Source organism: Hyperoodon ampullatus, assembly GCF_949752795.1.
Source record: "Hyperoodon ampullatus genome assembly, chromosome: 9".
NCBI classification, from domain to species: Eukaryota; Metazoa; Chordata; class Mammalia; order Artiodactyla; family Ziphiidae; genus Hyperoodon; species Hyperoodon ampullatus.
The window spans coordinates 77,090,959-77,118,070 of record NC_136922.1 but is presented as its reverse complement, the minus strand read 5'-3'; the positions used below and the strand labels follow the sequence as shown (position 1 = coordinate 77,118,070).

Genomic DNA, 27,112 nt, shown 5'->3' with positions numbered 1-27,112 from the left:
CTGTGGACTCACCCAGGCCCGGCTGTGAGCACGCTAACCCGTCATCTCTCAGCTTCATCTATAAGATGGCCATCAGGAGACCTGCTTGTAAAAGTTGTTGTGAGGAAAGAGGGCACAGTTGGAGACAAGAGAGTTGGGAACCAGACTCGCCTGACCACAGGCCCAGATGACTACATGTGGGTGGCAGGCCAGGCCTCTTAGAAGCACACTACATGTGCGTGTGTGTGTTTGGTTGGGGGTAGCACAGAGCATGCTTCTTCTAAAGGGGCAGCTGCTACTCGGCTCTACGGCTTATTACCCTGTGGGAATGTGAATCTGGGGTTACCCAGTCATCTGAGTTTTGAGGGGAAGCCAGCGGTCTGGATCTTTGGGTGACATCTTTAGATTTTCTTAGCACTGACTGAATAAAACAAAACACTTTGTGGCCCAAGTAACACACATCTGTGGGCCAGATTTGGCTGTAGGCTGCTAGCTGGTGGCCTCTGCTGCAGAGTGTTCTATAAACATGACCCGTTATTATTGGAAGTCTTGGAATTTATAAAAACCTCACAGGAGCCTTTATGTTGGGGCCCTTTGAGCAATACGTTCGTGCTCTCTTTGCTACCCTCGCAACTTCTCCCAAACACACACTGGGCCTGTTTTGATACAAACTCCAGGGACTTAAAATTTGTATTGCACAGTATAATTTGAAGAGATCCTGAAGCCAGGTGGGTAGGCAGGCTGGGAAAATAGATCTCCTTAGTGGAGGTATTTGGGATATTCACACTGTGGTTTTTACCTCTCCTCCTAGAAGGTCAGACCGTGGATTGCTGCCAAACGGGGCCCCTCGGGTTTGCTGAGCCACTGGGATAAAAATGGTCCATTGCATACCTTTAGGAAGTTTTTTCATTTTTTAAAATTTGTGTTACAGAAAAAAGACTTTGATGTGGACAACCTCAGTAAATCAGAGCTTCGGATGCTCCTCAGCGTGATGGAAGGGGAGCTGGAGGCCAGAGACCTTGTCATCGAGGCCCTGCGGGTAAGAACCTTCTAGGGCCGAGTCCCATTTCTGTATCATTTTCTTTTCTCAAATGGCCAGTGGCGAAGCTGCTGCTTCTTAATTTTTGAGTCATATAGATTTAAAATGTTACATCAGGTTAAAATGTGCCCCTGACCCCAAATACCAACCCATAACCTTGATAAGCCCAAATGCACACTGAGGTCAGATGGTCATTGAAAGGAGGGGGAATGATTCTAAACCGTTTAATTTGAGGAACTTGAGAATTAAGCTGTATTGCTTCTGAAATCCTTTTATGTTTCCCATATGTATTTGGTTAAAGACATAAGTTCTCAGAAAATTGGTAGCTTGGTATCCTAAACATATGTGAGGCCAGTGAGGAAAAACGAAGAGAATCATTTATAAAAGAAATTGCTGATAATAGAGGTTTTTTCCTTCCTGTATAAATTATGATTTCTTATTTTCAGAGACTCTTGAGTTAAAAACTAAATGTTTATATGTACATAATGTATCTTCAAATAGTTTTATTACTTTTTTCATCTGATCTTACAGTAGTTTTTAACTTTACATAATTTGCAAAGAATTATCTTCCAGTATATTAGAATACCTTAGTAAAGTTTTGTTTCCTTAAAAGTTATGTTAGAAAATTCTACATCAAGAAAGGTTAGGGCTTCCCTGGTGGCGCAGTGGTTGAGAGTCCGCCTGCCGATGCAGGGGACGTGGGTTCGTGCCCCGGTCTGGGAGGATCCCACATGCCGCGGAGCGACTGGGCCCGTGAGCCATGGCCGCTGAGCCTGCGCCTCCGGAGCCTGTCGGGAGACGCCACAACAGTGAGAGGCCTGCGTACCACACACACAAAAAAGGAAAGCTTAACTGGTCACTCCCAAGATTGCTCTTGTTTTGGTATGTGAGCCAAACTTAAGGTTTTATTTTTCTCTTTTATATTTAATACTTTGTATGTAATCAGGTGTTTCCTGACTCTTGGTCATTTGACTGAGAGGGGTATATTTATTACACAGGAAGTATGGATTTATTTTTTTCACCAGGGAATATTTCCTCAAACTTTGTCTTAGGGAGTTTATTTTAACAAGTGAAGCTCTGTGGAATGTATCAGTAAAAACAAGGTTGCCCCTATGGGTGCTAATATGGTGGGGAAAGAGATAACGGTGGACGGTCAGACATAATGGAGATGGTGGACATGCTGAGAATCCAGTGAGGCAAGGGGCAGCAGTTCCTGAAATAATGAGTTAAGTACATTTTCACAATCCGGAAACTGGTATAGTGGGGATGATAATTATTCTTCAATCTGATGACAGAGAACGATGGCCTCAGAAAAAGTGGAGTGTGATTATACCACCTCCGTGCCAGCGATGAACTGAGGGTGTTGCTTTTTGAAGGATGAGAATTGCTAAGTAGACTTGTGCACAGTTTGATAGTGAGAGGAATTCTTCCTGTTTCACTTTTGGGACATTTGCACTGTTTGCCAGTGTATATTTTCTTGAATGAACTTTGGGGGAGACAGGCTAAGGCAGTGCATCACTCAGATCTGAGACCCTCAGCCCAAGGAGAGAACAAGGCAACAGTCACCTGTGAGGCCAGTAGTGTAGCTTCTTGAGACCAAAGAGATGTGAGGGCTTCAGTTCTCCCTTAGGTACTTCTCTGTCCCTCTCTATTCACCTGTAAAAGGCATCAGCACCGTGGCATTTCCCTCTGCTCACACAAATGTTGGAGCATTTAGCAGAGTCTGTGTTTTTATGTATCACCTTAGCAACCACATGTATTTCCCATTTTTACTTAATTGTGATACTTGCAAACTTGAGCAGAGGTAAAGGCTTGCTAATGATCAGGGCTTGCCGAACTGAAAGTTTTTCATAGAATCAAAGCATGTTGGAGCTGCAAGGAGCCTTAGGTGATATTCTAGGTCAGGATTTGCGTATCTATCAGACCTAGGTTTTCATTTTCATAAAATACTTCGTATTACCCTTTTACTACGCTGAAATGAAATTATGGAAAATTGCATATGTAAGTAGGCTATGTTAAAAATAACTAATACATTGCCCTAATTGTGATAAAAAGTAACAGGAGAGTAATTTATAATAAAATATTAGGTGTTTCAACATGTAACTGCTCAGGCATGACTATAGTGGAAGACATGATAAAATAGATGGCTGTTCCCACCTATTCTCATAACATTGACATGAGTGCAGTTGTTGAAAAGAATCCTGATCCACACATGCCATGTCATTGACTTGGATACAGGGAGCAGATTTACTATTGGTGAGGTGATTTTTCTGAAATGGTGAATGACACTTGGTAAAGTTCCCAACAAAAGCAGACATTTACATGACAGTTGAATGGCTGAAAAATTTAGTGTTCATTAAAACTGAATTAAAACACTTGTTTATGTGTGGAAAGAAGTTACTCTTTAGGCTCAGATAGTCATACTGAAGGTTCTAATGAAAGGAATGAGCTGAGGGACATTTGAAAATTCTGGGGACTTGGGACAGTTCCTGAATGTGTAGCAAACCCCTAGCCCTGCTCCCTAAGTGCCAGTCACTGTGAAAACTAATTGTTCTTGCTTATTTCCAAGACATCTAGGGTACTGCCCCTGTGGAGGACCACTGGCCGGTACCAGTCTCTTTTATTTATAGACTGAAATCAAACAAATAATAAGGAAGCCCAAAGAGATTGAGACTTCTCAGGTTGAAAATGTGGCATGCCAGAACTTGGCATGTTTGGAGATTCTTAAAGCCTTTCGTCCCTTTTTAAAATTGAGAATTGTGGTTGATTTGTTTAGATCATTACATTTTTAGGAGTAGGTAATAATGTCATTTTCATATACCTGTCATAGCTGTGGTAGACTCACTGTGGTGATTTACTGATTGACTATTCCCTTGGGGGCATTAGTTGGAACTGGTGAAACTAGTGAAATATTTACTTGGGTCCAGATGTGTCCTTTAGTTACCTTTTCCTTTAACAGTAGAATATAATTTAGTGACTGGCTAGTGCCCCAGAAAGAAATTGGGAAGGAGAGAGAATGTGAAACTTTTATTTTTACTTCATATTATAAGATAAACTTATTCCTAAATTAAAAGTCAAAATCTAAATTAGTAAACAGTGTTCAGTTGGGAGAAGTACATTTTGTTTCAAGAATAAGTCGAAAGTACTTTCTCAGTATAGTAAAGATTTTTGAATTTAATATGTAAATTGTGATTTTTTTTTTGAGATACAAGATGCCTAATTTGTGCCCTGAATTTTATTAAAATTTAGAAATGATTTGTGTTGTGAGGCATTCAAATTCTTTAGAATTTTAGAAACTTTAAAAAGGTATTTCAGACCAAGCTATTTTACTTTTTTAATCATGTTATCCTGATGCTCTTGATTGTCAGGTTACCATGAAAGTTGCATAGATCATTGAATTAATGGCCATAGACTTGTCAGGACAATCCATAAATATGATTTTGGGGGAAGGGTGTTAGGAAATTACAGTATATATTTTGGTACTTTTACTGTTTTCAGATGTTTAAGGTAAAAATATTTCTCAGTAAGTTTATGACTTTATAACAGATATAATATTCAAGACATTAATTTTCATTGGGGGGAAATTATATTTTAAAAAGAGCAATATTAATGGAAAATCTGAATTGCATAAAGCTGCTTAAATGTAATTGTTTTAATTTCATCACATAAGAAATATTTTGTTTCTCAATGATTTCCCTCTCATTCACATAAAGTAGGAATAAATTGTTGAATGAATATATTCTATATCAAATAAAATCTAGAAAGTAGTTTGGAGTTTAATAAAGAATGTGTGCAACAAGAAGCAGCTATATTTTCTGAAAACCAAGATAGACACAGAGGCTTTTGAATCAAATTTAATCAAATGTTCAAGATATGAATATACAACTTAATCCAGAAATCATTATTTCAATGCTCAATGTTTAGTTTGTGGAATCCTCTGGCCCTCACTCCCTTTTCCCTCTTGCTACTAGTATTTTTACCAGCATCTTACTCAAAGGGGAGACAAAGGCAGGAAGATGAAAATGCTGTAATTATAAAATTTTAAGAGTTAAAATTGTTTTAGCCTCCATTTTTACAGGGTCTAGCCCGCTATCATTAGCATGAGTTTATGTAAATATTATATCATTGAAACAATGAATTCCTTGGGCAGGTAGCTCCAGATTGGCCTTCTTTTTCCATTTGGATTAGGTAACTGAGAATTAACACTATTAACAGACATGACAGTTCTTCATCCTAACCAGTAGTCCCTATAGAGTGACCATATAATCCAGATTTTCAAGTCTTACTCACACTGAAACTTTAAGAAGTTAGCCAGTTGAACATTTCCTCAGATAGAATGCATTTGTAGCCCTTGTATCATAGGGGATATCAGATTTTAGAATTGACTTGTGCAAGCAGCTGCAACAAAGAGACCCAAAGTATAATAGATTAAATAAGTAGTTCATTTCTCACATACCATTCTGGAGATGATTGATCTCTGCTGGAGGGGCAGCTCTGTGCCAAGTGGTCTTCAGCTACCCCAGGTGGCTTATTGCTCTCCTTAGGGAATTAGCGTCCTCTGTACGGTTGAAACTTGGTCAATGCCACCTCCACATCCCAACCTACGGTGAAGGGTGGGGGCAAGGGTGGAAATGAAGGAGAAGCAGCTTCCTGTAAGCAGCGCACACATGTGCATTGGTGAGAACTTTTGTGGACACACCTAGCTGCATAGGAAACCGGGAAATGTCACCCGCTGGCTGGCTACAGGCTAGTGCTGTGGAGGAAGGGAGGAGCTTAGAGGACCCCTAACCACCTAATACAGCCCATTATCTTGGTGTAATGTTACCGTATACAGTGTCGTGGGATATGGCACAAGAAGATCCTTCTTTCTCCTTCCCTCAGTAAATATTTGTTAAATGCCTACTTTGTACCAGGCACAGAAAGTTTGAACTGAATGTCAGTGGAGCTTTATTACAATGCCAAGATTGTTCCCATTTAGAAAATTCTTGTATCTTGACTTTATATACTTAAAATTAATTGTTCTGAGTAGTGTCATTTGGGCCTAAGTTATACTTTCTCAGGCGGTGACTCAGTATGTATTTTGCCTAGAATATCTTCCTTTCTGAAAACCTGACCTTTCCATTGGGTTCAAAACTCAATTAAAAAAAATTTTTTTAACAGTTTTGTTTTAAAGCAGGGTTTTTCCGCCCTCAGCACGATTGACACTTGGGGCCAGGTGTTTGTTGCTGCTGTTGTTGCAGGGAGGGGGCTATCTTCTGCACTGCAGGACGCTTTGTAGCCTCCCTGGCCTCTGTGTGCTCACTATATGCCAGCAGCACCTCCCTAGTTGTGACAGCCAAAAAGGTCTCCAGATCACCCCCATTTGGGAAACACTGCTGTAAAGTAATACTGGTTAAGGAAATGCCACTTTCAAAACTATATATGCTGAAATACATGTAAGAACTTTAATGATTCAAATATATTTTATGATACAGTGATTTTCCTGTGAAATATTTTTTCTCAAAGCTAAAAATTAATCTGAAAATGTCATTTTAACAAATTTCATGACTTTCAAAACACGCCACATATTTAAAATTGCATTATAGTTTCTTAAGCAGAACTTAAATGTTTTATTTTTAAAATTCAAAAACCTTTATGGCTGTATGGCTCAGTGCTGGAAACTTTACCTAGAACAAAGTCAATCTTTTTAAATAAAATGAAAGCATTAAATAGAATAATGTTTCCACTCATTTTGAAAGCAGCTGCAAGTATACTACAGAGTATTGTGAGGGTTTTCCTCATATGACTTGTCTGCTAAATAATGATAAAAGAATAACATTCTGGTTTCAGCTAAGTAAAACACGCAGGCTTTTGTATTTCAAAATTCTCCTGTGATTGCAGGCAATTGACTGACCAAACGTACCCTTTTTTGTGCTGTTTATTTTAATTAACGAATGAATTTGCTGAGCAGAGCTGAATTCGTGAAACATAAATTGTTTTCTTCCCCGTCTGCTGAGATAACGCCTTTGTTCTATGTCTAGAAAAAGGAAGAGAGTTGACCAGACGTTGTGTTTTTTTCTGCAAGCAAATGAGTTTTTCATAATATACAATAGCTGATGATTTTTAAATAGCATTGTATTTGGACTAGTAGGGCAAACAGGAAATATCAATTTTGATTTTTCGGAGAGACTTTATTTTCCCTGTTGAACATTTGCTATTAGTGAAGGAAAAAAATAGAAGAATATCAGGCAAAATACTGCTTTCTTTTTAATATTAGGGGTAGGGAATGAAGAGGTACAAACTGTTAGGTATAAAATAAGCTACAAGGATATATTGTACAACACAACAGGGGATATAGTCAATATTTTGTAATAACTATAAATGGAGTATAACCTTTAAAAATTGTGAATCACTGTATCGTACTTATAGAATATTGTACAGCAACGGCACTTCAATAAAAAAATATATAAATGGAATCATATGGTAAAAAAAATGAAGGTAATGATGCCATGAAAGCAAAGCGTTTATCACCACCATTTAATACGCAACTGACGTCACTCAAGTAACATTTTCTTCCTGATTATTAATAAATCAGTAGGATATCTGTGAGAACAAACTAAAGATGAAGGTTTCCCAGCTCAGTGATGTACCATTTGATCCACACTGGGTGCAGGATAGGTTCAGGGTTACAAATGGTATGAAACCAAGTATGTACTTTTGTACACTTTGAAGATTATCATAATTTGTGGGATTGTCAGTTCAGTTAACCGTTACTTTAGAATTAGTTCCCTGTGATCTGAAAATAAAAGGTGTTCCTTTGAGGCATTCTGTTAATATTTCAGCCATCTCATCTTAACCCTCAGTGGCTAAGCTACAAGTCATGGGTTCTTGTGGGAATTTCCTTTGCCACATATATGACTAATTCTATCTTGATTATATAAAACAAGGGTCTAAAGCAGTACCCAAAGTTCTACCCTCCTTCTCTTTGGTTGTGGTTACTTTGGGAAGAAAAGAGGTTTCAGGTTCTGCTTTTCAGTTTTCTGAGTCAAAATATAAATAGTTATTGAACAAATAAGAAAGGAAAGGCTATATCCTATATTTCAAATGTAGTTGGACAGGGTGGGAAAAGGTGAGGGTATCCAGCATCCATTTCTTCAGCAGATGTTTATTGTCTTCAGACATGTCCTGGGCTTCGAGGGTCGTGACCAAGGGGTATGCTTTCTTTCTCATGGATCTTAGAGTCTAGTGGGAGAGATTGACATTAAACCAATAAACACAATATCTAAGTACAAATTATGATTATGAAAGAAAAGGAAAGAATGTTATGAGATTCAGGGTAGCTTATATTGGGTCAGAAAAGACTTCGCTGTGGAAGTGCCGCTCCCTGAGACTTGAAGGAGGGATATCCTGAGCCCAGTTGGAAGAAGGGTGTTGAGGCAAAGGGAGCGGCACATTCAAAGGCCCTTGGAGAGGAAGGAGCTTGATACTTGATAGGAACTTCAGGAAATCAGAGAGCAAGCAAGAGTGGCACAAGATCAGATGCAGGTGGTGGCTGGGGCCAGACCATGCTGGAGGGTGAAGGCTGTGGAAAGGCTGGATTTCATCCTACATCAGGTGGTCAGCTGTTGATGTGTTTAAGCTGGAGAATCCCAGTGATTTGATGTGCTGTTAAAGTTACCTTTTAAGAAAATGCAAAATTATAGTGTTTTCTATTTTTTGTATCAGAAGTTTAATTTATTAAATGTAAATATTTTTAGCTTATCACCACTTTCAAGGGAAAAATTACAAAGAACACCCTAGCTGCTGGGCAGACAAAAGTTTGTAGGAGAGCCATAGTAAAGAGGTAGAATGTCACAGTGGTTGTCTTAGAAATGAATATCTCAGATGCTTCCAAATATTGCCCTTGAAGAGGGCATGGAAAATGTGCTTCCTCATCACTTTTTTTTTTTTTTTTTTTTTAATTTTTTTTTTATTAGTTTCTGCTTTATAACAAAGTGAATCAGTCATACATATACATCTGTTCCCATATCCCTTCCCTCATGCATCTCCCTCCCTCCCACCCTCCCCATCCCACCCCTCCAGGCAGTCACAAAGCACCCAGCTGATCTCCCTGTGCTCTGCGGCTGCTTCCCACTATCTATCTACCTTACGTTTGGTAGTGTATATATGTCCATGCCTCTCTTTCGCTTTGTCACGGCATACCCTTCCCCCTCCCCATATCCTCAAGTCCGTTCTCAAGTAGGTCTGTGTCTTTATTTCTGTCTTACCCCTATGTTCTTCATGACATTTTTTTTTCTTAAATTCCATATATATGTGTCAGCATACGGTATTTGTCTTTCTCTTTCTGACTTACTTCACTCTGTATGACAGACTCTAGGTCCATCCACCTCATTACAAATAGCTCAATTTCATTTCTTTTTATGGCTGAGTAATATTCCATTGTATATATGTGCCACATCTTCTTTACCCATTCATCCGATGATGGACACTTAGGTTGTTTCCATCTCCGGGCTATTGTAAATATGGCTGCTATGAACATTTTGGTACATGTCTCTTTTTGAATTACCTCATCACTTTTGTCACCTAGCAATGAACAGTGTTTTTCTTCAAACGGTTATGATGAGCTGATTATGGTTTTTAGTTAAGGTCTTGTGTACCTAAGATAAGATTGATAAGGTAAATCCTCCACTTGAAATTTTTTGAAAGGCAAAATTCTCTCTTCAGTAGTATTTTTTTCCCCAATCCAGTTCTCCTCAGTTCAGCTTAGATTTTTAAATTAAATGAATTTTTTTGGTTAAAAGACCTCTTCTTTCATAACTTAGGTCTTTAGAAATTTACAGTAATCTTATCTGTTATAAAATCAAATTCCTTTTCAGCTTTTTCACAGAGGGTTGGGAAAAGTAGCAGAAGATTGCTTCACATAGTGCTAAAGATGAGCTGGCAAGAATGTAAAATACATTTCAATGCGGTCGGAATTTGTTCTGCTCCAGGACATCTATGTTGGCCTATTTTAAGTGGACCATTACAGGGCTTATGCTCACATAATTACCCCTTACAAAAATAAAATGCTAAAGCCGACAAGCTCTCCAGCAGCCCCGACCCCTTCTCTTGACATTCTTCCTTGGAAAATAGACCGTGGACAGAGTCTTCTCTTGGTGTCAGGCACTGCACTAGGCACCTTACCTGTATTAAAGTGGAGTTGCATCTCCTGTGGGCATTAGGTTTTAATGGCTAAAATAATGCAGATAGTAAGCCCTTGGGAAGCTCTTAACTTACCAGTAAAGTACATGAGACATAGTTTTGTATATACAAGCCTGAGTAGTAATTTTTATGCACAGCATAGGTTGATTCTCACCAAGTTAGAAGGAAAGGACCATCTGTGTACTGGTGTCTGGGCATTGCAGCTCTCCTCCCTTTAATGAAGACTCTAAATCCCTAGGTAAATGGGGTTGGGTGGGTGCTTTAGTAGCACATCTCTCTGGCCTTAATGGAAAGTCATAGGTTTGTCTGAATTCTAAGGATTAAACAAGGTAATATGCTATCAGCACCTAGCAAAGGATCTGGCACATAATAGGTGCTTGAAAAAAGTATTTGCATTTGAATCTCAATCTGTGTTGGTAGAAAATATTTTCCCCTGCACTTTCTCCTCCTCCTCACACTTTGAAAGTTATAGGACAGACCTTGGTCACCTGCTTCCTATCTAATAAAGTGAGCATTGCTTCTTATTTCTTAGGGTAGAACTTTCACTCCTCAAGTCAGAATTGGCCAGATGGAAACTAACGCTAATCTAGGCTACTAATTTATCCTTGCAGCCCCTAAGGCAGGCAGGAAAATAAGCAGTGGTAGGAAATCAGATGGATATTTTGAAGGATCAGACCACAGGCTGAAAAGAGGTAGAGTCAGCATCATTTCTGGGGGCTCCTGTGGTGGCTGTATGGGTCCTGAGTGAAGAGAAATGACTTGTCAGGTATTGCCCAGATAACGTTTTCTAAAGTAGAATTATCCCCTGCCAAAAGAGGGCTTAGCAATATTGGAAATTCCTAAAGTGTTTTGGGAATAGGATAATACGTACTGTTAATTATTTTTAAAAGTGACGTTTTAAGTGTATAGAAATGGTGGGATAACAGTTAGACCTATGAACCATTATAAATACTTATCCTGCAGCTTGTCAGTCTGTTTCCCACATCTTCATATTTAGGCAACATACTCTTTTTTATGTTAAATCTTTGATTTTCGGTGGCATTGCTTTAAACTTGGCATGAATCATTCTGTTTACAGCCACCTTTGTTCGTGGCCATCTAAAAGTGAAGAGGAGGGAGATGGTTCAGTCCTTTCAAACTATCATGTGATATCACTTATAGGTGATCCATCTAAAAATGGATACAAATGAACTAACTTACAAAACAGAAACAGAATCACAGATTTAGAAAACAAACTTATAGCTACCAAAGGGGAAAGGTGGGAGGGGGTGAGGCATAAACCAGGAGGTGGAAATTAGCAGGCATACCCTTCCATAGAGAAAACAGGTAATCGATAAGGAACTACTGTATAGCACATAGAACTCGACTCAACACACTGTCATCACCGGAAGAGAATATAAGACTGGTAAGAGTCTGAAAAAGAATATATAGATGTCTCTCTCTGTAAGTGAATCAAGGGGATGTACACCAGAAAGAAACACAGCATTGTAAATCAGCTATACTCCACTATAAAAATAAATTACAAAAAAAAAATCCTTTCAAACTAAAACAATTTCTTTTCTACAACCTCCTTCCTTCACCCCATGATTGTGGTCTAGGCAGTAGGCAAACTGAAATCAGAAAAAGGGTCAATTCCATTTGACTCATGCTTCCAAGGAATCCTGAGGTTTGCTGCAGTTTCCAGCAGGCAGAATTTGGAGCAGGACATGGGGATGGAATGGAACTTAACATTATTGAGTTTTTATTATGTGCTGGGCACTTCACATACATTATCTCCTGTCATCTGTATGAAATCGCTTAATCAGTTATAGTTGCCCACTTTAGGAATAGAGAAACAGCCTCTGAGAATCAATAAGCCATTTTCTCTGACTCCTAACCTTGGCTCTCACCATGCCTCTGCTTCAAAGGAAACATTAATGACACTAATCATTCTCCTAGAGCTGGAAGTTGTCATTCTTGGAATCTTTATCTTACTTTAAATGCTGTGAATTCCCAGAACATTTCCCACACACCTGTAGTCAATTGTAAATATCAAAAGCTGCACAGAAATTGAAATTACACAGAAATTGTTGTTGCGAAGTCTTCTGTTTAATCAAGTGCTGTTCCCTCACAACTGACTGCAGGTAATTATAAACAGAAGTAAATGCGGCAAGACTTCTAAGATCTTACTGAATGGCAATTATGAAAATATAGAAGAGCATCATTGATTTTTTTTGAAATGTTTTCTTCTTCTCACTAATTATCACACCAAGTACAGAAAAGTTCTGTAATAAGGATATTCTCATCTTCTGGAGCATGTGTGAATGCTGCATGACCCAGATTTAAGGCAATGGAGATTTCTGAAACAGACAAGGATGCAGTAGCTAAGGAACTGCTAATTCTATCCTGATATCTTCCCACATTTCAGTCATTGTTAAATCTGTCTCTTGTAGTTACATTTCATTTTTTGATATTTTTTTTCTCTATTTGATCAACTTGTTTTTCTTTTTTCATTTGCATCTGAAAAAAATGGCAGGAGGTAAATTGAGCCTTTAAATAGGAATTTAGTTTGGTTTCCATGAAAGGCTGTTGTACTGATTTCCTTGAGTAATATAATCCTTTGATTTCTTTTTCCAATTAATAGAAGTTGCAGGGAATTCATGAGGATGGATTATGTAGCCAGGTATTGATAGGTTCACTACCAGTGAAGAGTGTAATATTCTTAATAACTAATATATTAAAATACAGATGTATCATTGTCCCTGTTAAAAAGTTTAGATTTCCTTTCACAAAGGCTAAATCAACAGCATCTAATAGTTTTAGATTTATTTTAAATAAACCTCTAAATAATCTCTAACAATTAGAATTGACAATGATTTTCTATTAATGTGTCTCTCTCCATAAGTGCCTGGGGGTAAATCTTTCATAGACATTCTGAAAAGTGCATTGGGCTTCCTTCTGTAGTGTCTTGACAAAATAGTGAGACCTCACTGGTGGAGTTCAGAAGAAACCTTCCATCATCTCTGCTTGGTTAGATCCATGCATTTTGTGCCTGTTTGGGGAATGGTAATATGATGGGAGCTTGGTTTGAAGGAATGATGGTAGGTCGGACAATTAATGGAAGGACGTCAGAAACCCTTAACGGGAATTGTTAATATGTTAACTTCTTAATAAGTTTAAATGTCAAACAGTTGCCTATTGAGATTAACTGTAGGCTCTGAGGTAGGAAAGGATATGATAAATGCAGTGTCTAAGGGACATTATGTTAACCACTTTTGGAAGTAGATTGACAGAAAGAGGGAGAGAAGTTATCTGAGGAAGCTATTACAATTGATATTTATTAAAGTATGGGTTCTGTAAAACTCTGAATTTTAGGTTATGGCTCTAAGTGTAGCTGAAATGCTGTTGAGTATTAAAGGGACTTGAATAGATGGAGAAGAGATTGTGAATAAAAAGAACTCTTCCAGCATAATAGAGCATTATTTTCTAACTTGTGACAGCAACCAGTTATTTCTAAAGCAATTTCAGTGTCAGGGTATAAACCTTTTTTTTTTTTTTTAATAAGGATATTGTGTTTATGCCCCATGTGAATCTTACTTAAGTAATTCAGGCATCAACTCCAGTTCTCCCAGTAGCCTCTTTAGTGCTAGTCTTTCAACACTCATCCAACAAATATTTATTGAGTGTATTCTGTCATGCCTTGTGCTGGACACTGGAAGGAGTGTAAACTAGCCAGTTCTGTACTCATGGAATTTATTGTCTAGGAAAGGAGAGTAACCATGATTAACAAGTCCCGTTTGTGGTAAGTGTAGCAAAGGAGAGGTACTAGGCACTGATTATGTACCATAAGTGTTATTTTTCTAAGACCCGTTATAGACGGTCATGTAAAAATAGGGTCAGAGTAAGAATACTAATAACTTAGCAAAATATTAACATCTGTAATATATTAAATAAAAGGAAAATAACCATGTTTCTCTGGTTTGGTCCCTATCTACTATGTGTCCCTAGATTTTGTGCAACTCCCTATGAGAAGTTGTTTCGCTTTGCGTATCAGCTGCTATGCTCTGTTTCCTGCTCTTTCCTTAGATGCAGATGGTGACCTCATGAATTTCTTGCCTTTCAAAGTGGATGTTAGTCTCCCCTATATAGCATTCATTGGGTTACTTGAGTTTACAAAGCAGTACTGCTACTTCTACCCTCTACTTTATAGAGGGTTTTTTTTTTTTTTAAAGCTCCCTTTATATTTATTGAAGCCTCAGTTCCTTAGGGTTCTGCCACAACTTTAGTGGGCATTAGGGGAGATGAGGACTAAGATTGTGTTTTTCTTAGGTTAAATTGAATTCTTTCCCGGGGAGTTCTGTGTTTACTCACAAAGAGAGGTCCCTTGGGAGGATTTTCCCTCTAGAAGTGTCTGAATCTTGTGATCAGTACCTTAGAAGGTCCTAACCTATGATCCTCTCTGCTAGAGAGGAGAAAGGATGCAAAGGTAATAACATGTTCCTGCTTTGTCATCTCTTGCTGTGTTACAAACCTCCCAGAGACGTAATGGTTTTAAAGAACAACAATCATTTATTTTGCTCACATGTCTGCAGTTGAGGCTGGGCTTTCTAGGGACAGCTCGCCATCTGCGCCTCACGTGGCAATGGGAGTAGGGTAGGGGGTGGCTGGAGGATCTACTTCAAGACGCCTCCCTCATGTGCTCGCTGCCTGCTGGGAGATCAGTGGAGACTGTGGGCTGGGGGCTTGGGTTCCTCTCCATGGGCTGCTTGGGCTTTCTCGTCACAAGGTGGCTAGAATCCATCAGTGAACATCCTAGGAGACAGGAAATAGAATCTTGTAGTGCCTTAAAGTTTGGGTCACAAAGTCACCTTCCATTATATTCTGTCAAGCAGTCACAGGAATCAGATTCAAGGGGAAGAGACATAGACCTGACCACCTGGGAGGAGTGTCAAAGAATTTGGGGATAATGTTTCAAAAACTCCAGAAAAGTGATACTTACTGAGCCCTATCTGCCAGAAGTACTATTTAGGACTTGATGTAGATCATCTCATTTACTCCTCAGCTGTCTCCCTTGAAGGAGATGTATTGTTATCTCACTTTAAGGCTCGTGGTTAAGAAATGTGTTCTGTGTCACACAGCTGATAAGTGTGGAGCCAAAACTTGGACCCAGGCCTTTCTGACTCTAAGTGCATCTTCCTAACCACTCTCCTGTATAATGTAGTGGAAGAGAGTTGTGCAATGGCTACTAATTATAATGCAAGGCAGGCTTGTATATTGGCATAAAGCATAAATGAAGGAGTTTTAATGAAGATGGATGGCTTCTGGGAAGAGGTGGCATTCCAGGAGTCCTTTGGAGAATGATTAATTTCTAGAGCAATTAATAATTAGAGCAATGAGAAGTGGATATGAGTCAGACAGCAAGAGCACAGAATGTGTGTGTGCGCTCTGGGCAGAGTGAGGAGGTTGGGGGGGCCTGGAGCACAGGCTATGGACTGATGTAGTAGGAGCTGGGACAGGCTCTGTCAAGGAGGTTCTGAAAGCCAAGCTGAAACATCTGTGTGACTAATAGGATAGACAGGGCAGAGTCCCTAAAGATTTTCAAGCAGGGAAATGGACTGACCCTGAGGCATTGGTTTTCTTTTTTTTTTTTTTTAATACATTTATTTATTTATTTTTGGCTGCATTGGGTCTTTGTTGCTGCACGCGGGCTTTCTCTAGTTGTGGCGAGTGGAGGCCACTCTTCGTTGTGGTGCGTGGGCTACTCATTGCGGTGGCTTCTCTTGTTGAGCACGGGCTCTAGGCACGCAGGCTTCAGTAGCTGTGGCACGTAGGCTCAGTAGTTGTGGCTTACGGGCTCTAGAGCACAGGCTCAGTAGTTGTGGTGCACGGGCTTAGTTGCTCCACAGCATGTGGGATCTTCCCAGACCAGGTCTCAAACCCATGTCCCCTGCATTGGCAGGTGGATTCTTAACCACTGCGCCACCAAGGAAGCCCCCAAGGCATTGGTTTTCAAAGTGTGCTTTCCAGGCCAGCAGCATCTGCATCACCTAGGAACTTGTTAGAAAAGTTATTGTGTTAATCGAAAAAGTCAGACAGAGAAAGACAAATACCAAATGATTTCACTCATATGTGGAATCTAACACAAATGAGCAAACAAAAGAAAAACCTCATAGATACAGAGGCCAGGTTGGTGGTTACCAGAGGGGAAGAGGAAGGGCATTGGTGGGTGGGCAGAATGGGCGAAGGGGGTCGACTATATGTTGGTGGGTAACAACTAGATTTGTGGTGGTGATCACACTGTGATGTAGACAGGTGTTGATTATAATGCTGTACACCTGAAGCTTATATAAAAAAGACATGCAAATATTTAGCCCTGCACCATAGACCAACTGACTCAGAAACTTTGGGCGTGGAACAAGGTATATCCTCTGGTCTCACAAGCCCTTCAGGTGATTGATTAGTGTTCAAGTTTTAGAACCACTGATCTAAGGGGTGGGTGGGCACTCACTGTAGAGCAGGTATGTTTTATGTAACATAACATCAGGGTGCACTTAAATCCCTGGTGCTGATTAAAATCCCTGAAAGCTGGAAAGGCTTTCTGCTCAGTAAGCAGAATGGCCAGCACATTGGTGGCTACTGCTGATTCTAGTTGTAAAGAGATTTTGATGAGAAAAAGACAGCCAGTGGCTGGTCTCAGGACAGCTTCTCCAAAAGCCGCCATCAAATGACTCAGCCCAGACATGTTCTCAAAGAAGCTGTGGGAATCATGCTAAAGGAGCTTTTGTGAATTGTTGGACTAAAGTAAAACACATTATCAAGATATTAAGAACTGTGTGTAAAAAATGGATATTCTGGGCTTCCCTGGTGGCGCAGTGGTTGAGAGTCCGCCTGACGATGCAGGGGACACGGGTTCGTGCCCCGGTCTGGGAAGATCCCACATGCCGCGGAGCGGCTGGACCCGTGAGCCATGGCCGCTGAGCCTGCGCGTCCGGAGCCTGTGCTCCGCAACGGGAGAGGCCACAACAGTGAGAGACCCATGTACCGCAAAAAAAAAAAAAAAAAGGATATTCTGTTACGGTCAATGTGATTGTTTTATTTACTCCTTATACCCCTGACTGTTCCACAGACGAAGTGAGGTGGCTTACAAGAATAAAAACAGCAAGATGGAAAAATAGAAGTATGTAAAAATCAAGATTAGGGGTTAAAACAGGGACACACAATCCTTGTAGTTATAAGACTCTTTCCTCTAATGAAATCTTTCTTGGGGGCCCAGTACATAAAACAGAAGCTGAGCCACTGAGTTGAAGCAGAAGTTGGGGTTCTGTGCTTCCTGATGGGAAAAATAAAACAGTAATGGGCAAGTTACATGATTTGTGTTGTTCATAAGGAAAACTGCCAAGGCGATTACTCCCTCAGGGAAGGCAGACTCTTGGTTACTGAGGTCGAAAATTTCTGTAGTGTCTCTTCAGATGGGAGGTGTCTTCAACAGTGTCCGCATAAAGTGTGATAGCTGGGTGTAAATGACTGCTTTTGCCAACGGTCCAGAGACGTAAGTGAGAGGCAGGATGCTTAGGTGAGGTAGCCAGGGTGGGAGTGAAGGGCGTTGGGTGGTGGGAGTGGGGCAGGGCAGCAGGGGGTTAATGCACAGCTTCCCCGGGGGTTTGCTGTGAAGGAGGCAGTCAGTAGACCCTCTAAATAAGCAGATGGGCTGTGTCACCTTCAAACCATTTGCCAGTGTGATCTCATATCATTTGCTGCTGTTCCTTGTTTAATCAGTTCATGTACACGTTTTTCAGAGTGAACAAGTCATTTATATTCAAATATGGTTAGGCAAAGCAGTAGCTCTAAAAATTTGAACATGGGACAAAAAAGTGTGAAAACGGTTTATATCGGTGCTTCCAAAAGAAAAGGAGAATTGATGTTAAATAATTATGGCTTAGAACATTTTCTAAGAACGTCTGATTACTGCCTGTAACAAACATTTTTGTGTCACAAATTTATGAATGTCCTTTGTAGTTTACTGTTCGTTGACATTAAGCACCGTATGTACCACATTATAGCACTGTAATAATTTCACTAAATATTTCCTCTAATCAGCTGACTTCAGTTTGGAAGTTCATCAGTTTGACAGCTTATCAGTTTTCCACATGCTTGGTTTTGGACTTTCCAGTTCCCTCTCTTGTACTTTTGATGCTTTGAAGACCAGTTTGTGCCACATTTTTTTCCAGCACACCTCAAATGGTTTAAAATGTTACAAGCACTTTGGTAACCCTGCAGTCTAGGATTTCGTTACTCATTTATTTTCTTCCTGCCAGTGGATTGTGTATGGATTTTTACAGGGCCTTGTTGCTACTCTCTGCTGTGTCTCCAAATGGATAGTATGTTTTCAAATTGAACTAACCAAGTATAACTGTTGGTAAATATTCACTATCATTTTTGCTTCATAGCAAGTTAGGCTACCTTACCTGAACTGAACTAACTACTGTACCCTGACTAAAAATGAGAGTATTTTTAGTGAGACAAAGAAGCTAGCTTTTAAATCTTGACATTTTTAACAAAGGAGTGAAGATTCCCCAATAGGAATAATAATGGAGCAGCTTTTAAACATTTTTATTAGTAAAAATAATTATGAGAATTGGAAGTTTATACCAGCTTTGTAAAATGTAACAATTTACAGGCTATTCAAATGTCTATTCATTAATCATTGTCCTAACTGTATAGATAACATTGTGTGATATTTTAAAGTCACAGTTTTTGTTTTGTTTTTGTTTTGTATATGATCTATAGGACCCATATGGGATTAGTCTTTCTCTATGACAGTTTTCCTCACTAATAAGTGAGTTTTAACTCTTCATGTACTAGAAAGTTATACTACTTTTTCTTAATAGAAGCATATATCATTTGATAAATTCTGACTTTAAAGTTCATCCATAATCTTATCCCCATAACATAGCTGTAGCTAGGTTATTCAACACAGTTTTATATTCTCCATTTTTATCCAACATTTTCAAATTTTTTAGTCTTCCTAGTGCTCATGATTTATAGCCTTTTAAACTGTACTGTATTTCATAGGCTTGAAGAAGTAAAACCTAATTATTCCTCTATATTCTCTCATCTGCAGTTTTTCTTTTAGTGGTGGGCAGGGATGATTTTCAAAATGTTTAATAACACTACAGAGGCACGAGTGAATCAAGAATGCCTAACTAAGTAGGACACATGACATCCGTTACACCATCTTATGCATACTGGCTGAACAAGAGCCTTCGTGATGGGTGTCTTTTGGAAATGTTTTAGCTTGGAAAGGCTTCCACGGAGATGTGTAGTCCAGTCAAATGCATTTCCTGTAAAAATCTGTCATCGTAATGCGTCTTGGTAACACCTGTTAATGATTTTAGGATGACCTATTCATATAAACTAAAACCTGTAGTTTAATTGGGTGCACTTTTAAATGACGTAATTTACAAAGAATTTTAAGTTATGCTGTTTAAAATAGCATGTATATTTTCCGAATTATTAAAGCAATACATGTTCTTTGTAGAATACCTTTAAAAGGCACAAAAAAGGAAACTTTATCATCATTCAGAAGTAACCATTTTTCTCTGCATTAATGAGCCTACATAGTATATATCTCTCAAAATGGGATCATGCTCTACATAATAATTTGTTTAACCTGTTTGTTTTCTCAGTATACTGTGAACATGTCACTAGATATTTATCAACATTGTGGTTTTTAACCACAGTATATTTGATGAAACCTCAATTGCCGGAAGTCTCCGTACCCAATTTAGATTACGTGAGGTATCACCACAATTCCTCCTCTGCAGATCCCCCCAGTTCCCTCCTCTCAGTGTGCCCCATTCACTTGGCAAAAAACCCCCAATGCTTGCTAAGTTCAACTCTCTGCCTACCTCATGTTCACACCCATAGGGTAGTACAGGCTGGAGAAAGACCATCCCACCTTGCTGACTGGACTCGCTTTAAATTCATGACCATATGTGCCTCTCGTTGGCCCTTGGTTCTGGTTGGCAGTGATAGCACATTTCTTAGTGCTTTACTCGCTTCTGAGACCTTTCTTTCTTTCTTTTTTTTTTTTTTTTTTTTTTGCGGTACGCGGGCCTCTCACTGTTGGGGCCTCTCCCGTTGCGGAGCGCAGGCTCAGCGGCCATGGCTCACGGGCCCAGCCGCTCCGCGGCATGTGGGATCTTCCCGGACCGGGGCACGAACCCGTGTCCCCTGCACCGGCAGGCGGACTCTCAACCACTGCGCCACCAGGGAAGCCCCTGAGACCTTTCTTTAGCACCTCCTCCCTTTGCTTCATTCTCAGCTGCTTTCAATTTCACTGAGAGCATAGAAGCAATCAGAAGGAACTTTCATCCTCTTTCACCATCACATCGACCAACTCACAGGCATCTGTACCCACATACTCATTTTTCCTCCTCTCACTGTGGAAAGACTACCCATGTTCCTGGCTCAGGTTCAGCTGGCCCATGTGCACCCAGTTCTGTGCCTTCTCAAATATTCAGGGAAACCTCTTCAGCAGTTATCCCCATCCTTCTGTGTCATCAAATCTTTCCTCAGATTGGCCCTGCCTCCCACTGTTGCTTCATTTCTTTCTGCCATGTTACAGCAAAACTCCTTGACATAGTTGCCTACCAGCTGATGCCATTACTTTTCTTCCACTCTCCCTTGGACTTACTCTCATCAGGCTTTTCCTAGCGCTATCCCTTCCAAAAGTCAACCCCATTTTGTACTTGCCAGGAAACAAAAAAGAGAAATCAAAACAAACCAAAACACAACTTTGGAGTAAGACTTGGTTCCTCTTTTTCTTTCACACTTTTCCTATCCAGTCTTTGTAAATCTTGTTGGCTCTAACGGTACGTACAACCTAACTGCTTCTCCCATCTCCACCGACACTTCTCTGTATTAGTTTCCAGCCAGAGTGCTCCTGTTAAAACAGGAGTCAGATCATGTCATCCTTCAGCTCACATCCATTTAGTGCCACCTTCCCTCTGAGTCAAAGGCCAAGGCCTTTCAGCGGCCTCAGGACTGCGTGATGCGCAGCCCCCCGCCCCAATCTCATAGTCCCTTTTCCCTCCTCCTCTGCAGCTCTGCCGGCCCCCTTGCCTGTTCCGCCTTGGAGCTTCTGCGTTTGTTTTCTCTGCCTAGAAAGCTCTTCTGAATGGACGTGTGGCCTCCTTCCCTTGCCTTTGAAGGTCTTTGCTGAAATGTCGTCCATCCTGTTTATATTGCCACCCTGTCCACATCGCATGTGGTCCCCTTCATCCTTTCTTCCTTTATTTAGGTCCATTACACATATTACCATTTGAGATGCTATATATTTTTACATGTTTAACATACTTACTTGTTTGTTTTCATTTTCCCACTAGAACACAAGCTCGAGGGCAGGGATTTTGTTTTGCTTCACTGTTTTATGGTGCCTGGCTCGATAAATATTTGTTGAATGAATTGATTTAGATGGACTCCAAATTTCCCCTGTGAAATAAACATGTACTTTTATATCAGAGAGGTTAGATTAATGAATATTGTATAGAAATGGATGTATCCTGTTTTTACTTTTTTCATGTCATACAGAAATACTCATTTTTTGATTTTAGGTTTATACATTTTTTTGCTCTTTTCTTTTTCCATAGGTAATAGAGCCATTGGGGAGGACAGTTTTTATGTATTGCTTTGTTCTGGGGTGTTACTTGAGTCTGCATTTCTAGGGAGCCTGGATTACTTTCCTATATTTCATGGTGTCTTCTCCCCACCCCCTCTTCACTCTGTGGTATGTAGAGATTAGTGGTTAGTGTGGTACCATGAAGCCTGCAAGAGCACTTGAGAAATTGTGCTCTGATCAGGTGTCCCTTTTCCCCTGTTCACCAAGCCAGGGGAGCTGTTGGTTCTTTTATTTATTCTCTGCATGTAGCATTCCTGCCATTTGCTGTTCTGGTTGTGATTCTAATGGCAGCTACTTCTAAATTGTTACTGTTCTGTTTTTTTCTCTTTTATTCCTTGATTTTCTATTCTTTTGTACTCTATCATTTTTTAACCATCATGCCGGAAAAAGTGATCTTTTATCTGACCACACCAGTTAGTGTCTGTATGTGGCACATAATCATGTATTCATCAAGCCTTTTTTTTTTTTTTTTTAGATGTTGGGGGTAGGAGTTTATTAATTAATTAATTTTTGCTGTGTTGGGTCTTCGTTTCTGTGCAAGGGCTTTCTCTAGTTGTGGCAAGCGGGGACCACTCTTCATCGCGGTGCGCGGGCCTGTCACTATCGCGGCCTCTCTTGTTGCGGAGCACGGGCTCCAGACGCGCAGGCTCAGCAGTTGTGGCTCATGGGCCTAGTTGCTCCGCGGCATATGGGATCCTCCCAGACCAGGGCTCGAACCCATGTCCCCTGCATTAGCAGGCAGATTCTCAACCACTGTGCCACCAGGGAAGCCCCCATCAAGCCTTTTTTTTATTTTTTGCGTTCTTGAGCACGTCATTTCTGGTGGAAAGAAGGGGTTCCACAGAAAGTCTGTCTTTTTGTATCTGAGACTTAATTTATCCTTGGAGAGGTATGGGACAGACTATTTTAGGCTCCTGAGGCTACCACCACATTGGCATTTGATGTTTGGAAGTTGCTGTTCTCTCATTAATTTTCTGGCACAAGTGTCTTTGGAGGGTTCTTCATTCTCTGTAGCAAAGCTGGTACAAGTCTGAAATGTTCCAAAGACTTAATGAAAGGGTGAGGATGAAAGGGAAATAAAGACAAGAGTAGTCTGAACGAGCAGCTCCCAAGGTGTGGTCTAGTGTCCCTAGAATCCGCAAGACCCTTCTAAGTAGTTCAGGAGATAACAACAATTTTCTTAATAATAGGAGACATTTTCTTTTTTTTTCCACTCTCATCCTGTCATGAGTATACACTAAGAGTTTTCCAGAGGCTTTATGATGTACGATTTTGTAACAGATCAAATGAAGAAGCAGATATGAAAATCGGGCTGTTTTCTATTAAGCCAGACATTAAAGAAATTTGCAGAAATATAAAACAATGCCATTTTTCTTTGTTTGATTTGGAAAATACAGTGATTTTTTTCCATAAAAATTTGTTTATGTTGACATTCAGTGGCTTTATTATTATCTCAAAATAAATTAATGAATAGACGTTTGTGTCTTAATTTCTTTTAAGATAAATAGCAAAAGCTACAACCTGCATAAACAAAAGCTCTTTGGGTCTTTACTAATTTTTAAGAGTGTACAGGAGTCCTGAGGTCAAGACCTTGTAAAACCACTGGTCAGATAATTTGGGCTCGTTCATGTTCAGCTGTGTCCTCCCTAGACCCATTCTTCCTGCGGAGCCCATGCTGAGCAGTCTCTCTTGATTACTTAGGGTTTGCCCTCACAACTGAAGTTTCCTTCTGGAAAACTTAGCTTTGTCCAATGATACTAGAAATAATTGCCTACAGGAGAAACCCAGACTCCTTTCCAAAGAGAGCGAGCCATACTCTTTGCAGCCGCAGGAAGCTATAACTGTAGAAGATGACGACGCAGGATCCCTGGCATGTGCTTATAAATGATGCACCTGTGTGATAATAGTTTACATGTGTGGGGAGGGCGTGGGGGGGTGGGAAGAGGGCAGAGGAAGAATTTTTTTTTTTTTGATCTTGTGATGTGCCTGACCTCGAGTTGACACTTGGGATACTGACAGGAATCAAAAATATCCCCTCACCTTGAGTCTGACAGGGGTTGGGTCTTGCTGAATGTTCTGCTTTTCACAAAAGAAAAAAACTTCCCCTTCTAGCCTATTTCTGGAACTAGAAATGTTTCGAAAGCCTGCGGGTTCAATAAAGCTGTGATGCTTAGTTGTGGTTTCGTACTTTTCAGTCTTCAAAAACCTTGAAAATATGCCCTAAATATTTATGGAATGTATGAACAGGTGTTTTTGTGTGTATGTGTATATACTTGTCTGTATATATACATATGTGTATAAACATATGTGTTTATTAATTTTTATACTCCACATAAATTGGGAGGAATGACTCAGAGTTGGGAGAATAATTTGAGTCATAACTTTAGAAGTTTAGACTAATCGGATTTGATTACTTGGTAATTTACTATTATTATTATATAGTAATTAATGGTCATAAAATATTTTACAGGTAAAGCTTGTTTTTAAAACCATTTTAGGGTAATTTTGTAGAAGTAAAGATGGGTTACTCTGTGGAACACCGAGGTAATAGTGCTGTAGGTGATAAAGCTGAGGTGTAGGGAGGTGTGGCCATGTGACCAGGGTCCTGCAGGGTTCGGCAGGACTGGTACCGAGCATAGAACCAAGACCAGGCTCTAGGTTCCTGCCCATCTGTCATGTGGCTCCTAAAGTCAGAGGCTTGATCTTACTTCTTTTTTAGATAGAAGTAGCATTTTTATTAAATTAACCATGTCGCTGACATGCTCACAAGAAAACATTAACAAGAGTAAAGTGCTTGGATACCATTAAAGTGAGTAATTTACTAGCATAACGAATATAATGATTTGTCATATTATGTGTGTTGAAGTTTTTCATTTACTGTGATACCTTTAGCTGTTACTAGAGGATTTTACTAAACTACAAGATGCATTATTAAGGCAGTTGTGGGGTATTAATGCAGACTTTGCCTTTATTAGCTATGTAACTTTAGGAAATTTATCCCCATACCTTCAGTCTCAGTTTACCACTCTGACAAATGGGGTATAAAATAGCTCTCTTAATGTGGTTGTCAGGATTTAATGAGGCTATGTATATAAACTCTTAACTAACAGTAATAGCCCTTATGTTGTGCCAGACAGGGAGATGGGGTGAGAGGAACAAACTGTGGGGAAGAATTACTAATTGTGACCAGATTTTGTATTAAGAGAATAATAGGCAGGTTCTTATTTTAGATAGGGTGGTTAGAAAAGGCCTGAAAATGAATTTTAATGTTTCTCTGGGAAATGACCATGAGCTTGTGGAAATTGCATTTTGGAGGATTTTTTTTTTTAAACTCCCATTTGGAACATTCGTATACATTATATAACAAGAATGTGGAAAACACTTTAAAAAAATGAAGAGATTCTAAATAATAAAATGGTACAGTGGTTCCCAGATGCTTCATCAATGCTTATTATTAAAAAGATTTATATAAACAAGCCTAGAGAAACTATAGTAAGTCCTGAAATCTTTATTCTAGTGCAGTTTCTTTCAGTATTTTATATGCCACTGTTCTCATTAACATTTTGGTAAAAGCAGAATCAAAGGTGATATATAAAAGTTGAACCCCATAAATGAAATAGTAGATTTTGGAGAATCCCTGCATCAGATCTTCCAAGCTGGATCACTTGTTAAATACCTGGTCATTTGTTTTTAAAAAAAGTCTGAATTCGAATATATAAATCCTTTTAGTAGCTAGGATAGTTTTCAAAGATTGGACCTGTGATTAATGCAGAGTTAATACATGTTAATGAATTTTAAAAATTCTTCTTTCTATTCTGTTTGTAATGATTGAATAGTGTCTAAAGGGAACAGTTGCCTGTAGTCTAAGTTGCCCCCCCAAACAAGGTGTCAGATACAACATTAAGCTCTTTAATAACATTAGCATTAGACACCATGCTCCTTTTTTGTGCTATGTATTCTTTGTAACATTCCCATATACTAGATGGGAAACTGCAGCTCAGCGGGTCAACTGTCTGCTGATCTTAGTGGCAGATCTCTGATCTTTGGGCTCAGAGTCTAGTTTTTGTCCATTTCACCATGGTGGTAGCTCACACCAAAGGTGGACTCTGATGCTTGAGGGGGTTCGTAGAAAGCAGTAAACTGCTGAATGTTTGTAGAAAACATTAAACTAAGCATCTTGTTACCTGGTGCTTACCTCTAGGTGGAGTCTATGTATCTCCCCTCAGGAGACTGTGTCCCTTAGACCCATATTACAGTTGTCTCTTGCCACATAACAAACTTTGCCAAAATTTTGTGATTTTAAACACTGATTGGTTCTTGTCATGATCTCTGTGGGTTGGCTGGGTTCAACTGGGCTCGTGTGAGGGACAGGGCAGTAAGAGGTGAGGCTGGGAAGGCAGACAGACGTCAGATGATGAGGGACACCGTGGGCCCCAGCTTCAGGTGGGTGTCCCTTTCTAGGTCTTTTAGGCCATCCTTTTTATACAGGTAGTTGGCATTTCTATAACTGGGAGAGACTGGTTAGAGCCATTGACAGGAAGAGTGTAAGAGCAAAGAAGGTAGCCAGGGTATACCAAGACAAGAGAAGTAGAAGTCAGAAAGCATCTGGAAAAGATGCTGTCAGAGAGGATTCATGGTGGTGAGAAAAGTTTGTTAGGCTAGCAGATGTTAAAAAAGAACATTTTGTTGTTGGTGGTGGGGGGGTGTTACTAAAGTGTGGAGTTCAGTGCCTTGTTATTGAGAAATTTTTTTGGTTGCAAGTGAGAGAAACCAAATAACTCCCAAGAAATAGATGGGCTCATGTAATTGAAAAATTACAGGAGTAAGTCTAGCTTTCAGGTTTGGCTAGACGCAAGGACTCAAATGATGTCAATCAGAACGCAGTCTCACTCTCTCCATTTCTCAACTATGATTTATTTCTTCAGGTTAACTCTACTCAGGCAAAGACTGGCTCTGGTTTCTCTGAGAACTACGACATTGGTTGAATTGGAGGATTAAGGTGTCTTCTACAAGAGTTACATTTATTAACCCTCCCAGCTGTATTCTTAAGGATCACCCTCTAGTTTTAATACAAAGAGAAACGTAAAGGGGAAGACACCCCTTGAAATGATAAAAATTTAGCAGCATTACACACCTATTAGAATGGCTAAAATCCAAACACTGGCGATACCAAATGCTGGTGAGGATGTGGAACAACAGGAATTCTCATTTATTGGTAATAAGACTACAAAATGGTACAGTCGCTTTTGGTACTCC

The 27,112-nt window shown here is 39.7% G+C and overlaps 1 protein-coding gene across 5 annotated transcripts in view; it reads left to right on the top strand.

The window, feature by feature from the left end:
• CTTNBP2 (cortactin binding protein 2) overlaps positions 1-27,112 on the top strand; it is a gene marked incomplete at both ends in the record, with an annotated part of 160,527 nt that overhangs the window by 11,171 nt on the left and 122,244 nt on the right. For all 5 annotated transcript variants that reach the window (XM_079711406.1, XM_079711405.1, XM_079711404.1 and 2 more), the window contains one exon: positions 911-1,018. In XM_079711406.1, coding sequence (XP_079567532.1) covers positions 911-1,018 — 108 coding nt within the window. The remainder of the gene's footprint in view (positions 1-910; positions 1,019-27,112) is intronic.